The sequence below is a fragment of the Quercus robur genome, chromosome 3 (assembly GCF_932294415.1).
Source record: "Quercus robur chromosome 3, dhQueRobu3.1, whole genome shotgun sequence".
Classification (NCBI taxonomy): Eukaryota; Viridiplantae; Streptophyta; class Magnoliopsida; order Fagales; family Fagaceae; genus Quercus; species Quercus robur.
Window position 1 is genome coordinate 15,287,456 of NC_065536.1, and position 14,846 is coordinate 15,302,301.

The 14,846-nt window shown below is 32.9% G+C and overlaps 1 protein-coding gene across 3 annotated transcripts in view; it reads right to left on the minus strand.

The window, feature by feature from the left end:
• The window catches only part of LOC126717233 (uncharacterized), a 170,511-nt gene extending 157,459 nt beyond the window's left edge, over nucleotides 1–13,052 (minus strand). The window contains exon 1 of one of the 3 annotated variants that reach the window (XM_050418705.1): nucleotides 12,585–13,052. In XM_050418705.1, the coding sequence (XP_050274662.1) occupies nucleotides 12,585–12,967 (383 nt within the window). In that variant the 5' untranslated portion in view covers nucleotides 12,968–13,052. Of the gene's footprint in view, nucleotides 1–11,347; nucleotides 11,673–12,475 lie in introns of those variants that run through there. The other 2 variants (XM_050418708.1, XM_050418712.1) reach the window with 2 other exon arrangements.
• Between the last annotated feature and the right edge of the window lie 1,794 nt (nucleotides 13,053–14,846).

Consider the following 14,846-nt stretch of genomic DNA (forward strand, 5'->3'; position numbering starts at 1 on the left):
AAGTTGGTACACTTATTGTGAAAATGAGGAAACAAAAAAAATTAAGAACTTGACTATGTGAATGGCTAAGCCTGTTATGCCAGAGAAGCCAACTGGATTTTGGAGTAATAGCAACACTATTACGGAGTTTTAATGAGAGTGAAAGTTTAGAAGCTTTGTGAGGATAGATAGGGTATGCACCCCCTTCACTCTTGCCCTGGTAAAGCACACCCCGCATGGCTAAAGCCTAAACAGAGAGAGGATATTTTCATCAAAATAACACCAACACTAATTGTCATGACAGGTTTTGTGAACAAAAGCAAGATTGGATGCTATTGAAGAAACTCTTAAAATATTCCTAAGTAGAAGAGAAGAATTTGAAGAAGGGATTAGAGTGTACCTATATGTGTGATAGGAAGATTCTGTCCTTTCCCAATAGTGAGGTGCTCTTGATCATTGTAAGGTTTAGGAAAGCTAAGACGATTTAGACTGGAAGTCACACGATCAGTAGCTACACTATCAATTAACCAAGGCTGATCTTGAGTGATGCTAGCATTAAAAGAAGTAGCCCTAGCTGAAAGTTTGGTAGGAGGGTGTTTCCCTTGGTAATTCATAATCCATTCTATGGTAGCAATCCAAGGCCAAATGACTAAGCTTTCCACAAATCTGGTAGGTAGGCCTTTCAGACCTTGAACTGGAGGGCTGATTTGGAAAGTAATTGTATTGCTTTGGAAACTGATTGGAAAATTAAGATTCAGAGTTTGATCCTTCACCTCTACCTTTGTTATTGTTGTCACCTCTCCCTCTGCGTCTATTATATGATTGATTATAGGAAATGTAACTGGTACTGTTATTAGGCCTTGGAGCAGTATTACTATTAACTAGCAAAGGTAATATCTTTGACTTCTATACCTTCATTCAAGGACTCTTCTTCAACATTCAACATAATTGTAAGTTCATCAAAGCTCAATTGTGTGCTTCTGGTCCTCATTGCAGACCTAAAAGCATTGTATTCCTTGGATAAACCCTTGATTGCAATGTGAAAAAGTTCTTCATCATCCAAGAGTACACCTACTGCCATTAGCTTGTCTTGAACTGCTTTGATTTTTAGCATATAAACATCTATAGAATCAGATCATTTTATGATATTATGTAATTCTCCTTTGAGATTCATTACATGTGATCTTGAAATTGCGGAAAACCTATTTTCCAAGACTCTCCATACATCCATTGTTGAGGTACAGCCAACTGTTAAAGCAAGAACAAAGGGAGAGAGTGTAGAGCTCATGAAAGTAGGTAAGGCCTTCTCTTTTGACTTCCAAACCAAGTAATATGGATTGAAAATTGTGGTGAAAGATCCTAAAAGATCCTTGAGAAATTTTTCTGAAGCCAATTGAGCTTCATCTAATAGCTCAAACATAGAGTAGGTTTCAAGAACCATGGTGATCTAGTGCTTCCACACTATGTAATTTGTGCTATCAAGCTTAACAATCATCATATTAGCCATGTTTGATAGCAGCAGTAGAGGTTGATTCATCAAATTAACTAATGAAGTTGTTGAGGGAGCCATAGTAGAAGTAGAAGTTGTAGAACTTGAAGCTGCCATTGTTGAGTTGGAATTTGCACAAGTTGAAGGCTTTGATACCATGATGAAATATAAGCTTCAATGAACTAAGCAAGAAACTGTATCTAAGTGTTCAACAAGATAACAATGAAGAACGTAGGTAGAGTCGTAGAGAGAGAGAGAGAGAATAGAGAGGAAGAGAAATGAATAACTTTTGTAATTCTTGCTTAGACTAAAATAATACACATACACCAGTATTTATACATAATTAGTCTAACAATAGAATCAAAGAAACACGGTAACAAACTCTGAAATATATGGAGAATTGTAACAGAATTTTCCTAACTAAAATTCCCGCGTTTTGCAACTGATTTCAGCTTAAAGACCAGGAACACAAAAAACTATCACGTTTTGGATAAGTGATTTCATAACTAAACTTATAGAATGGCACCGTTTCTCATTATGTACTAACAGTTTTATGCTGAACGGCATCGTGTGAATCATCATGTTTAACAATACATTGATCAGTGTTTTTTTCATAAAGTTTGTTAGCTTACTAGAATTGCCACATATGGTATTATTAGCTTTCCAGACAGGTAGGCAAAAAATCCAAAGCACACAGATTTTATAGAAAATGTATTGGTTTATGAGCCATGCTAAAATTTTCAAATTTGAGACCAGTTTTTTATTTTATTTTATTTTAGTGATCAGCTATAGTTTCTGTTATACCATTAGTCTCTTACCTCTTGAACCAAGAAAAGGGGTTGTTGAATGGAGGGCTCAAGTTCGCTCCGTTCAATTGTTTCTTGAAAGCTCGAAAATTTTGAAGCAAATATCTCAATTTGATCACATCTAGTCACCTTCAATTGTTTCAGTAACGGCAATTCTGAAGTATGCACCTGTCGGTAAAACCACTTCAGTTTTGGCAAGTTACAAAGTAGCAGGAGAGTTAAATTAGGGAAAACAAATCTAGCTGCAGCTTCTGCAACATCTTCACTAGAAATGATTTCCTCCACTCCGCAATTTTCTATCCCAAGATCCTCTAACTGCATGAGACATCTAGCCACAGATGCTGGGAACAAACTTTGCAAACTCTTGCATTCCAAAACACTTATTTTTTGTAGATTTTGGAAGCTGAAAATTCCTTGGGGGTCCTTATTCCATACCTGCTTCATTTTCAGTAGATGACGCAAAATCAATCTTTTTAATGGAATAGCTATCACAGCATGTGATTCTTTAACATCGTGACTTTGAAGTTCAAACACTTCTTGTAGTGAACCACAATCATGTACCAGAACTCTCTCTAGGCTTTGTAATCTAGTCAGCATATTAGATTCAAAGATGCGTACAAGATTTTCACAGTACTTAACAGATAGGAATTGAAGCTTGAAAAAGGAATCTTCAGCTAATTGATCGTGCCATATGATTTTCAAGTTCTCCATGCGTAAAATTCCCAATCTTTCTAAATTAGGGAATGCAACCTGCAAGTCCATCCGTGTGTGTTAATGACATATCTAATCACAATAACTCACATATTAGAAAATAAGATATATACGAAGTAAAACAGGGGATAATAAAAATAGAATTACCTCTTCATTGAAGAGAGGCTGCAAGGCAGTAGGAGAGATCTCTGAATTCACTTCCTTAAGCTCTTTGCTCACTATCATGCTTGAATTAATAGGTTTGAATATGAATAACTCCAATTTAGGGCATTGTTCTATCAACAGACCCCTCAAGGATGGAAATATGATTTTGCTTCCTACGCAGAATCTTTTGAGGACTGGAAAATCTTCTAGTGTCAGGACTTCCAGTCGAGGGAACAACACCATTTGAATGATATCTTCTCCTCCTAAGTCTTCTGTGAGTAGTATCTCTTCCATTACCTTACAGTCTATAACTGAAAGATATTTGAGCTGAACCATAAATCTCGTTGTAGAGGAAGACAGTAGGTATTTTAAATTGCCACAGCCTTTCACCTTCAAGTCACACAAATTTTGAAATCTTGAGCCTGTTAATTTGAAAGAGGGGGTTGCCCGATGTTGGTTGTGCTGTAGTATCTCTTCCGAGTATATATGGGACAATTCCAACTTTTCCAACTTGGGAAACACAACCTGAAACAAAAATTAATTATCTCCTTCCACAAACTTGTTAAAAGAGATGAAGAAAACGGTGTCGTGTTTGCCGAATACAACAAGCCCAGACCTTAAACGGTGACGAAGTCCAAGCTCAAAACAATGCCGTAAAGACTTAGGAGTACTTAAATGACGCACACGTTTACTCACATGATCATTGTTCATAGAGAAATGCATTTTTCTTTTTCATATGGCTCAAGTTGTTATTTGATTTTTTTTCTCAAAAAAAAAAAAAAAATTTGTTATTTGATTAGACACATATTCTAATTCAATTGGTTGTACAAATAATTCATCCTAAGTAATTAGGAAGTAGTTATTTCTTTCAAACCAGCTAGATTAGTTAAACTTTTGATATCAATTTCTCATTTTTGGTTGCTCTGTCTTCTACATAAAGAAACAAACAGAACCTCTCATTGTAACATATGCTCTCATTTTCTTCTTCAATAAAGATCACAACAATCCTATTTAAAGAGAGAGTATTTTTGATAAACCCAAACATGCATAAGTTAGGTACCTATATTATTGTTTCATTTGAGGAAGTGACCAATTTTTTTATTTTATCATGGTGTGAAAGTTCAAAAACGTGTACAAATACACTTTTGAACGTTTAGACCCCCAAAAACCAACTTAATCAACACAAGCAATATGTTAAACAACTAGTGTGCGGAAACTTAACATATGCTATAATATGGAATTGATTAAACAACTATCTAAGCCACAACAAAATAAACCACAGCAGATAATGTAAAGGCAGAGATAGAGAGGAAGGAAGATGCAAACACAGCGATAACACCAGATATGTTATCGAAGAGGAAACCGAAGACCTCGGCGAAAAACCTCTCCGCCGCCCTCCAAGCGGTAATCAATCCACTAGAAAATACAGTTGGGATACAAGGACAGCAATAGACCCTCCAAGCCTAATCTACCCAATGCACCTAAGCCCTCCAAGCTTCTTGCTCCAACGAGGTTGCGCCGAACCTTTTTCTTTTCTAGCTTTCCGGATTCCGCTACTACACCGTAGCATCAACCAATAAAGATTGACTCCTTCCTAACTGCTTCCCAGAACTCCAAACGTCTGTCTCACAGAGATGATAATGGTGAGAACCAGGTTTGGGATAATGGCCTCTCAAGGATTTGACAATGGAGAGGAAGAGAGTGAGGGATTTTGATGAGACTCTAAGGTAGAGATTGTGGGTGAAACAATTTGGTTTTTCTTTAGGGTTTCTCTCTCAAAATTCTCTCTGGAAGCTCTCTTTCAATCGTGGGTTAAAAGGGTATTTATACTGAAGTGGAGTGGAATACGAAACGTCAGGTTTTTCCAAAACAGGGGTGGCTCGCGGCTTGACCTCGCGGCTTGACTAAGTCGCGAGTTCCAGTCGCGAGTTAACCGTATGGCCAGTTGTCCTGTTTTGTCCTGTAGTGCTCCAGCTAGCATGACTGTTCATCTTCCAGCATGCTTGGCACGTGTGCATCTTTTGGCGGGTTGAAGCCGCGAGTCCACCCGCGAGTCCCAGCCGCGACACTCTGTTTTCTTGCACACTCTTGAGCAATCTTCACACTATCTCACTCACTACCCTTACAACAATCCCACCTAAATACAGGGTTACTAAATGCTGAATTACAAGCAAATTTGGCACGGAATAAAGCCAATTAGATGGTTGAATAAATTCAACCTTACATGGTGGCATGGCAACTTGGCAAGCAATGAGAGGAAAGAGTCATCAAATTAAAGATAAATTCATTACAATGTCACATTATGATCCTGCCACATTTTTGTCCTTTTTTTTCCCCACTAAATAGAAGAGGGGGAATTCCAAAAATGAAGTTTCTCTAAACGTAAAATACAGGTTGCATCTTACTTTTATTAATTATTATTTTTTATATAAGATAGAAATTCTACTCTAAAATAATCTAAATGTATGTATATATATATATATATATATATATATGAAACTCCCTCCTAGAAGTTTCAACTTTGGCCCTTACCCCCACACCTCACAAGTAGGGATGTAGCCAATAATTTTAGTTTGGGGGGGGGGGGGGGGGGTTGGGGCGAATTACATATTTATACATAAATATATTTGCACGTCTACATTTTTACCCCCAACATAAAATTATCCTCTATTTTTTTTTTCATTCAACATTTTTAGTCTAAATAAAGTACTAAAAAACAATTGGAAACTTAACAATAGAAAATTGTTTTTTAAGTATTGTTGCTCCCTAACGTCACATATCCTTAGTGTAGGTTTTTTTTTTTTTTTTTTTTTTTTTTCATTTAATGTTTTGTGACTAACTAATTAAGTATTGACAAACAATTTGAAACTTAACAAAAACAACAAAAAGACTTAGTCCCAAATAAAATAAGATAACTCCAAGAGAAAATTTATTTTATTAAAAACTTAATTTTTAAACTCAACAACCAAAACTACCAATTAAGAGAGGAAAAAACTAAAAATTTGAAATTAACAACTATTTTTGTTACAAGGTGGATAATTTGTTGTTCTTATCAACTATTTTTTGGAACCCAACAATTAGTTGCTCAATTCTTTTTTGCAGGAGCCGGCTCTTATTTTTTGGAGGGGCCAAATATTGATTTTAACGTCTAATATTTTAAACAATTGCAAACTATGCATACAATATTATGAAGTTTTTTTTTAAAAAAAAAAAAAAAATTGGGGAGGGGGGGGGGGAATGGCTAAGTGTAACTCCACCCCTACTTACAAGTACTTATACCTGTGGAGTGACCATCGCACCAAGGGTGTGTGGTGATATTAATTTTAAATTTTTAATAATACTATTTGTGCTATAAGCTTTTATTACAACTAGCTACAGACTCACGCGATACGTGGGAATATATAAATATTATGTAATGAAGTGTAATATATAAAAAGTAACAATTACTTCTAGTTTTATCTATTTTTAAAAAAAGATTTCTAGAAGTATTTTTTATCTTTTTATCTCTACAAATATATCATACTATTATTTTTTATATGTTTCACTAATATCTTTTTAAGGTGAACCATATTCTTTTAACTTCTGTTGTAGTGTTTATATTTGCCTAATATACAACTAAACTTTATAAGTTTCAATTTTATTATTCATATTTCTTATCTCTTAAGGAATAAGGAGATTATCATAATAAGAAAAACTTATCACAAAATTACAATGTTATCTTAACCAAAATTAAAATGAAATCAAAGGAATAAAAGATAGACTCTATAATAATTTAACATTCAAAAATACTATTTGTGCTATAAGTTTTTATTACAACTAGCTGCAGACTCATGCGATATGTGGGAATATATAAATATTATGTAATAGGGTGTAATATATAAAAGTAACAATTACTTCAAATTTTATCTACTTAAAAAAAAAATATTTATTTCTACAAGCATTTTTTATCTTTTTATCTCTACAAATATATCATGCTATTATTTTTTATATATTTCATTAATATCTTTCTAAGGTGAACCATATTCTTTTAACTTCAGTTTTAGTGTGTTATATTTGCCTAACATACAACTAAATTTTATAGGTTTCAAATTTATTATTCATATTTCTTATCTCTTAAGGAATAAGGAGATTATCATAATAATAAAAACTTATCACAAAATTACAATATTATCTTAACCAAAATTAAAATGAAAAAAAAATAGAAGATAGACTCTATAATAATTTAATATTCAAAAAATTGGTAGACATATTCAAATTCATAGCCATGTACATTGTGTTTGGATATAAATACAAATTCCTATTTCCAAAAAAGCTAAATATTAACCCAAACCAAAATTCAACTAAACTAATAAAAGGGAGAAAGAAGACTTTATGATGGGAAATTAAAAAAAACACAATACCAAAACACATATTTAAAAAAACCATCAACTTTAATTGGAGTTATAAGAAAGAACAAAAATCCACCAAGAGAGACAAAGAGAGAGAGTATTCAGAATTTTTTGTGGGAAAAATATGAATTGAATGGGAGAAATGATATCAAATTTATACAAAATAAAATGAGGAGAATAGTAGTCAAAATATAAGAAAGAAAAAAGGATAAAGGAAGTGTAATGGCAAAGTAGAGAATAATGGAGAGATAAAGAGGCAAAAAGGAAGGGGAATTGTTAGAGGAAGTGTAATAGTAAATATAGACTAATAGGGAGAAGAAGAGTTTTTTGTTTTTTACGAATAAAGAGAATAAAAGTTTAGAAATAGAAAAGAATATATAGAAAATAAGTAAGTGGATAGTGTGACTACTAATGTTGTTCAATAGGAAGGCAATAACAATAAATGCTATGCTTTATCTTTTAGGTATACATATAAATATAAATAAGATTGTATTAAAACAAGATGGCTATACATCTTTCTAAAAGAAAAAAAGATGGCTATACATAAACACATTTTTATCATAAAATATACATAATTAATCAAATTATTAGAAGAAATATATGTAATTAAATGAATATTAAAATTCTTGTTGAAGTTTATTACTACTAATGATTAATTTTATTATAATTTTTAATAAGATAGAACATGTGACTATTTTTGTTGAATAGATATATGAATTTTTTTTATTATAGTACATTGTTTTATTATTATTATTATTGCACTTATTAACTGTCATAACACAAATATTAATAAAATTTAAGTGAACACATGGCACAAAATTAGCCCATAATTAAAATCTAATTTAGAATCTAATTATATTTTCATTGAGTTTAGCCTTTAATATATAAAATATTTTATTAAAACAAGATGGCTATACAAAAAACTAATATGTGGCACAATAGCCAATACACGAGAAGTTGAATGCAAAATTTTTAGAATAAAAATTATTTATCTCACTTAGTGTCTACTTTATGTTCTAACTGAGGGTATTCTAAAAAGAATAAAAAATAAAAATAAAAATAAAAATCTAGTTAAGAGAGGGGAAATGAAAGTCCTTTTTTTCTTTCTTTCTTGGGATGCATTTCTAGTTCGGATTTTATGTTCTAATTGAGGGAGGGGGAATGAGAGTCTCTTTCTTTTTTTTTCTTTTTTTGGCATTTCTAATTGAGATTTGGAACCTTGGATGAGTTCATTGAAAACATTAGGCTATAAGCTACAAAACTCTTGGCAAATTGTATTCCAAAATTTGGGGGTCTCGGGGAGAAAGGGTTCGAACTGCGGGATTAACAGCATGTTGTAATTATGTCTAAAAAAAAAAATCAAAATCAATAATCATTTAATGTCTCAATAAAAATTCTAATTAAATAACTAGGGTGATCTTTTTTTCTTTTCTTTTTTTTTTTGATACAAGGGTGATCAATTTAGAATAGTGCTAGGGGTAGTGCAATTTTTACTACATTGAACTTGGAAACTGATATGTCACAACAAAAAAGAGGCAATTCAAATATTCATTTATGAGATAGATAAAACCCATTAATCACATTCATTGTCACATCAATTTATATTCCTAAAGATGCAACATTTAAATCTAGCTTTATTATTGTTATTATTATTATTATTATTATTATTATAAAATAAAACAGCTTCATAAATTAGGACAACTAGTTTTCTTCAACTATAAGCCTATAACTTCACTGGAGGCACGTCTCTGTTACGTGTCCATGGAATTATTTGCTTGTGAGAAAGGCCACGTGTGTCGCAAGTACCCACTGGTGAGTTACTTCAACTTCCCATTCACTTCTGGTGTATTTGAATGGCAGGATTTGGACATATGGATTTGAATTTGGATTTGAGTGATTAAAATTCAAATACATTGTTTGGGTAAATTAAAAGAGAAATACTATGTCCACAATATTTTTACAATAAATCATGAATGGTTAGTTGTTATTAGTTCAAATTTAAATTTAGCACCGAAATTACTTTTTTAACCCAACAATAACAACCAGTAATATCTTGCCACTTAGGATATGTTGTAAAAATGTTGTGCACATATCATTTCTCAATTTAAAAAGATGAAGATTTGGATTTGACTAAATCTACATAGGATTTTAAATATTTAAAATCCTTGGATTTGAAATGAAATCTAAAATTAATGGATTTAAAATCAAGACATTTCAAATATATTAATTTAAAATCTAAATTCAAGTTTCCAAACACACTTTCAGCTAAAAATTGATAAGAGACTATTAGCATTGCACCGATTCTAATGGTACCATAGGATTTATGTTGCTATAGCAGAACAATTACTTAGTGGCAAATTGGAAGGTGAAAAGAATAGTTACTTTATAAAAATAAAATAAAAGCTGCTTATGCTAGTATCTAGGGTTAATTTTTCCCTCACACAAATGGTGCATTGAATTTAGCCATTGTTATGTGAAAAGGGAAGCATTACTCCAAAATACTAAATATTAATTACGTTGGTATAAATATTAAAATTGGTTATTTACGACAGACAAATTGGACAAACAATCTCTTAATTCATAAACTTTAATGTACCTGTTCATGCAGAATTGGCATGTGAAAATCCAGCTTGCCCTTGGGAATGACTTTTTCGGCATCGATTATGAATGAATTTTCTGTGCTTAAGAAGCTCGTGAGCTTTGGAACTACTTGTAGTTTCAAGTGCCACAGTTCGGGGAAAAATATCATATCGCTATCTTCAAGTTCACCATCTTCTTTTACAACTATTGCTCTCATGGAGTAGCAGTATTTTATCTCCAATTCTTGAAGTTGTGAAAGTCCTTTAGCTATGGATGACGAGAAGAGAAATTTTAGTTTCTCACAGTGTTCCACTTTCATAATTCTTATGTCACGAAAGGATGTCATGGGAAGTTGGGCATCACATATTCCTTCCATGTTGATCATGTTTTTGAGAGAAAATATCTTTAAGGCAGGAAATACAACATCATCAATAACCAACCCCCTTGAGTGGATGATATACTTAATCTCAGCATTGTTGTGGACATGGAGACGCTTTAGTTGTTGAAAGCCTTTCATATCCAATTGATGTACAATACTCTTAACACCATTTAACTCATCCAAACACAGATCTTCTATTCCATTAAACAACATTTTGATCCCACTCTCCAATTGAAAGCATGTATTCAGCTTGAGCTTTAGTATTCTTGAGTCTTCATGTTTGTCAGGCCAATCCCACACATCTCCTATAAATATTTTGTATCTTTTCAACTTCTCAAATAACAAATCTTTTGGCATCATGTTGACATCTGGAATTTGTACTTCTAAAGTGCTTAATCGTGATAAATACTTTAGCTCTGCAAGGCTAGCTCTTTCATTGTTGAGTCCTTCAACCTCCCATTGAGTGAAGCTGTTGCCGACATAGAGCTCTTCCAATAGTATCAAGCGTGAGAGGACGTTGGCAGGAATCACTTGAAGTTTCTTACAATTGCTCAAATCCAACATCCGTAGATGAGTCAAAAACCCAATTTCCCTTGGCAATTGTTTAAATTCAGAGTGAATAAGACTAAGAATTTCTAAATTTGTCATCTCTCCAATCATAGCTATGTCTGCCAACACACATTGATCCAGACACAATGTTTGCAAGTTAGTGAGTAGCTTAAGTGAGGAAGGAAGTGATGGAAGTCGCATATAAGTCAAATCTAAAACTTTTAGCTTTCTCATCCCTTTAAAAAATGTGTCTAATATTTTAAAAGAACCCTCTCGATCTTTGGCATGCACATATAAGCAACTTAGTTCTGGACATTCCAACTTGTCAGGAAGTTCATGAATATCCCTTTTATAAACAAAGATTGATGTGCACATTTTCATATCGTCCTCATCTGGCCATTCTACTAGACCCTCGTCCCTTATTGTTAACACATTTTGAGTCTCATATGCAATTAAGAGGGCGACATCACGAGTAAGATCATGCATACGAAAACACTCACTAGTATTAGGAGCATCTAACAATAAGCCAGTCTTTGAGAATACGAACCAGAGTATAAGTTCTATTTCTTGCTTCTTCCAATGTACTAATGCCATGAAATAAACGCAGCCCAAAACATTTTTTTAACAAGTCTTGATAATCAATGGAAGAAAAAACTTGGTTTTGAGCACAAAATAAAAAGAACGATTTGAGCTCTGGACTTTCAAGGTGATCGTAACTCAACTTTATCGCAGAATATATTACTTCCTGCATTCTTTTCTGGTTTCGAGGGGCAGGCCTCCGTAGTTTTTGTAGGGCATCTTCCCATTCAAACAAACACTTGTTTTTTAATGCCTTTGCAACTGTTACAAGTGCGAGAGGTAGACCTGCACACGCTGTGGATACCTCAATTGCTTTAGATCGCAAATTTGAATCTACGAGAGAATCACCTGACAACTTCTCAAATAAACACCATGCTTCTTCTTTGTGTAAAACTTCAAGTCCAAAATCCTTTTGGGTGCCCATCTCTGAAGATAATACATCCCTATTCCTAGATGTTACCAATACTTTGCAACCCGTACGAGGAATTCCTATTTCCTCCAAATCAAGTTTTTCCCATATATCATCTAAGACAACAAGTATTTTCTTATTGTTGTCTTTTGTTAACATCACCCTTAGAAGATCTGCCCTTCCGCTTGGAGTTTCCTTATCAAGCTTTAGATCTAGTTTGTCAGCGATTTCTCCTTGTATTTTTATTGGGTCTGGGCTCTGCGTCACGGTTGCTATAGCTACCTCATCGAATAACTTTTTTTCCTTGACTTGCTTAGCAATTTCTCTCACCAATGTAGTCTTTCCCACACCCGGCATTCCCCACACCCCAATCATGTTGAAATCAGCATCTCCCAATGCCACCATAAGTTCCTTCACAGTTACCATTCTTGAGCCAAAGTTCATGTAATCCATACGGAAAACCTTATCTCTCCAATTTTTCAAGACTTCATTGATGTCTTGCACTATCTTCTTTGCTTTCTTACTTTGCCGATGTCGGCGCTTCAAGTTCAGGCATATCGCATAGGAAGACCTCATCTTTGATTTTTCTTCATCTTCAATAACTTCCTTGGCCTTTCCCATAATCAAATCCGCATTTTCTAACCACTTGTCAACATCGGTTTCAATTTCTTCAACGTTTCTTGTAGCAGCTTCAACCGAATGCGGCAGTGGCACCCTTTCCCTAACGTCCCTCAACTTCTTTACCTGTTCCTTCATATTCTCAATGTTGCTGCTGTAGTGAAACAAATAACCTAACCACTGTCCAATTGGTTTAACCAGTTTCTCGATGAGCAACTGTCCAACTGGTTTAACCATGTTCTCGATGAGCCATTGTCCAATATACTTGACAATTTCTTCCGAAACCATAGCAGCAATCACAACAATTATAGCGACAACCACACTAACAATGGCCATTCTCGTTTCAGTATCTCTCTCCCCTTCTCCCTTTTGTTTTGTTTTGTCCTTTTTTTTTTTTTTTGGGTGGTGTGCGTGGAAGTAGCTTCAAACTCAACAAGGAAATGGCCAGAAGCACAGAGGACTGGAGCAAAGAGAACTAGAATGAAACTGGAAAAAGAAATCAACTTAGCAAAGCAAAAATGGAGGCCAGAACAGGGACGGCCAAAGGCCTAGGCCTAAGGCCCCCACCAAAAACAAAAAAATCTACTAAAAAAAAGGCCCACCTCCTTAAGTAAAAAGCCAAAATTTAATAAAAATATAATATTTTTTAAATAATTGGTACTTTATTTTAAGGGTGATGATAAATATACCATAAATTTTACTATATTTTTAACTGACATGTCACAATCACATAAAAAAAAGTAATTCAAATATAAATAAATTAAGTTGTTGAAATTCATCAATTACAGTCATTATCAGATTATATTGTGAACATTTTGTAGTATATTTAGTATTTTTCTTTTTCATTTCTAACAAGACTTTCAAAATAGGATATCAATAGAAATTTAAACCAATTAAAACCCTAAAATGTTTTTAAAAAAAATGCTGCAAATGTGATAGGTCATCCATGATGACTAATCTCCTCTAATAGTTTGAGACCTTAATTTTTGTAAGATAATCTCCTAAAAAGCCACACATCAAATAATATCTATCTATCTCTTTCTCTTAAAAATAATATATAAAATTAAAATTTAGATTACAATTGTACTTAACTATGCATAGTCATATATCCAAGTTAAAGTAAGTTTCTTTTTTTTTAAAATAATATTTTTTTTAGTTATTTTTGTTTAAATTTATGGTTCAACTATGATATTCAATCCTTTGTATGAAATTAATCTTAGTTTAGTTAGTATTATTCATCAATTTCAATATTTACATCAAATTAGTTTTAATTTAATTAGTATTATATAATTTTATTTAATTAATATTTACATATAAAAAGAAGCCCCATATTAAATTTTCACCTTATGCCCCAAATTTTGTTGAGCCGGCCCGGCCAAATGCACAGGCCTCTATTTCAATAAGAGTGACAAAGAAGCAAAATAGGGAGTTTGGAGTACATTCCGAGAGTAAAGATGGCAAAATGACCGAGAAGTACAAATAATGTATCATGGAAGTGAAAGGACAATATGTATATACCTCCAAAATGGAAAGAATATGACTGATTGATCACACCAATCACAATTTAGATCCTGACTTTCACACCTGAATTAATTGCTTCACCAGCCATCCAGATATGCCTAGTTTTGAATATTCAAAGCGTAGAATTAGACCGTGGGAGTTGGTAAATGATAAGAATAAAAATAGGGTAAATAGTAAATTACACTCCTAAAATTTGGGATGATTGAATTTTTCATCCTAAAATTTTAGATTTTACATCCTAACATTTCAGAATTTAGATTTTACTCTCTAATGTTTGGGAGTGTTTGGATTTGATAGAAATATCATTTTTGTCCTTACATTTTGACTTTATTTATGTGTTGGTTCTTACTTTTTTATTTTACCGCTTTTAGTCCCTAAATAAAAAATTCCATTTTGGTCCCTGCCATTACTCACTTAACAGAAATATTTTACGTGGCAAATGCCGTACACTGTTGGCATAGTAAATACTAACGTGTCCATTAAAATAATATAAAAAAAATTTATTTGGCTTTTAAAAATGCCACATCAGCAATTTGATTTTTTTTTTTTAAAGTCAAAAATTAAAAACTTCTAATTTCTTAATTTTAATTTAAATTGAAAAATAAAAAACAATTTTTTTTTTTCAGTTTTAAAGATTAGGAAAAAATTGTTTGCGTAACTTTTTCAATTTTTTTGAAACTTTCTTGGTAACCAA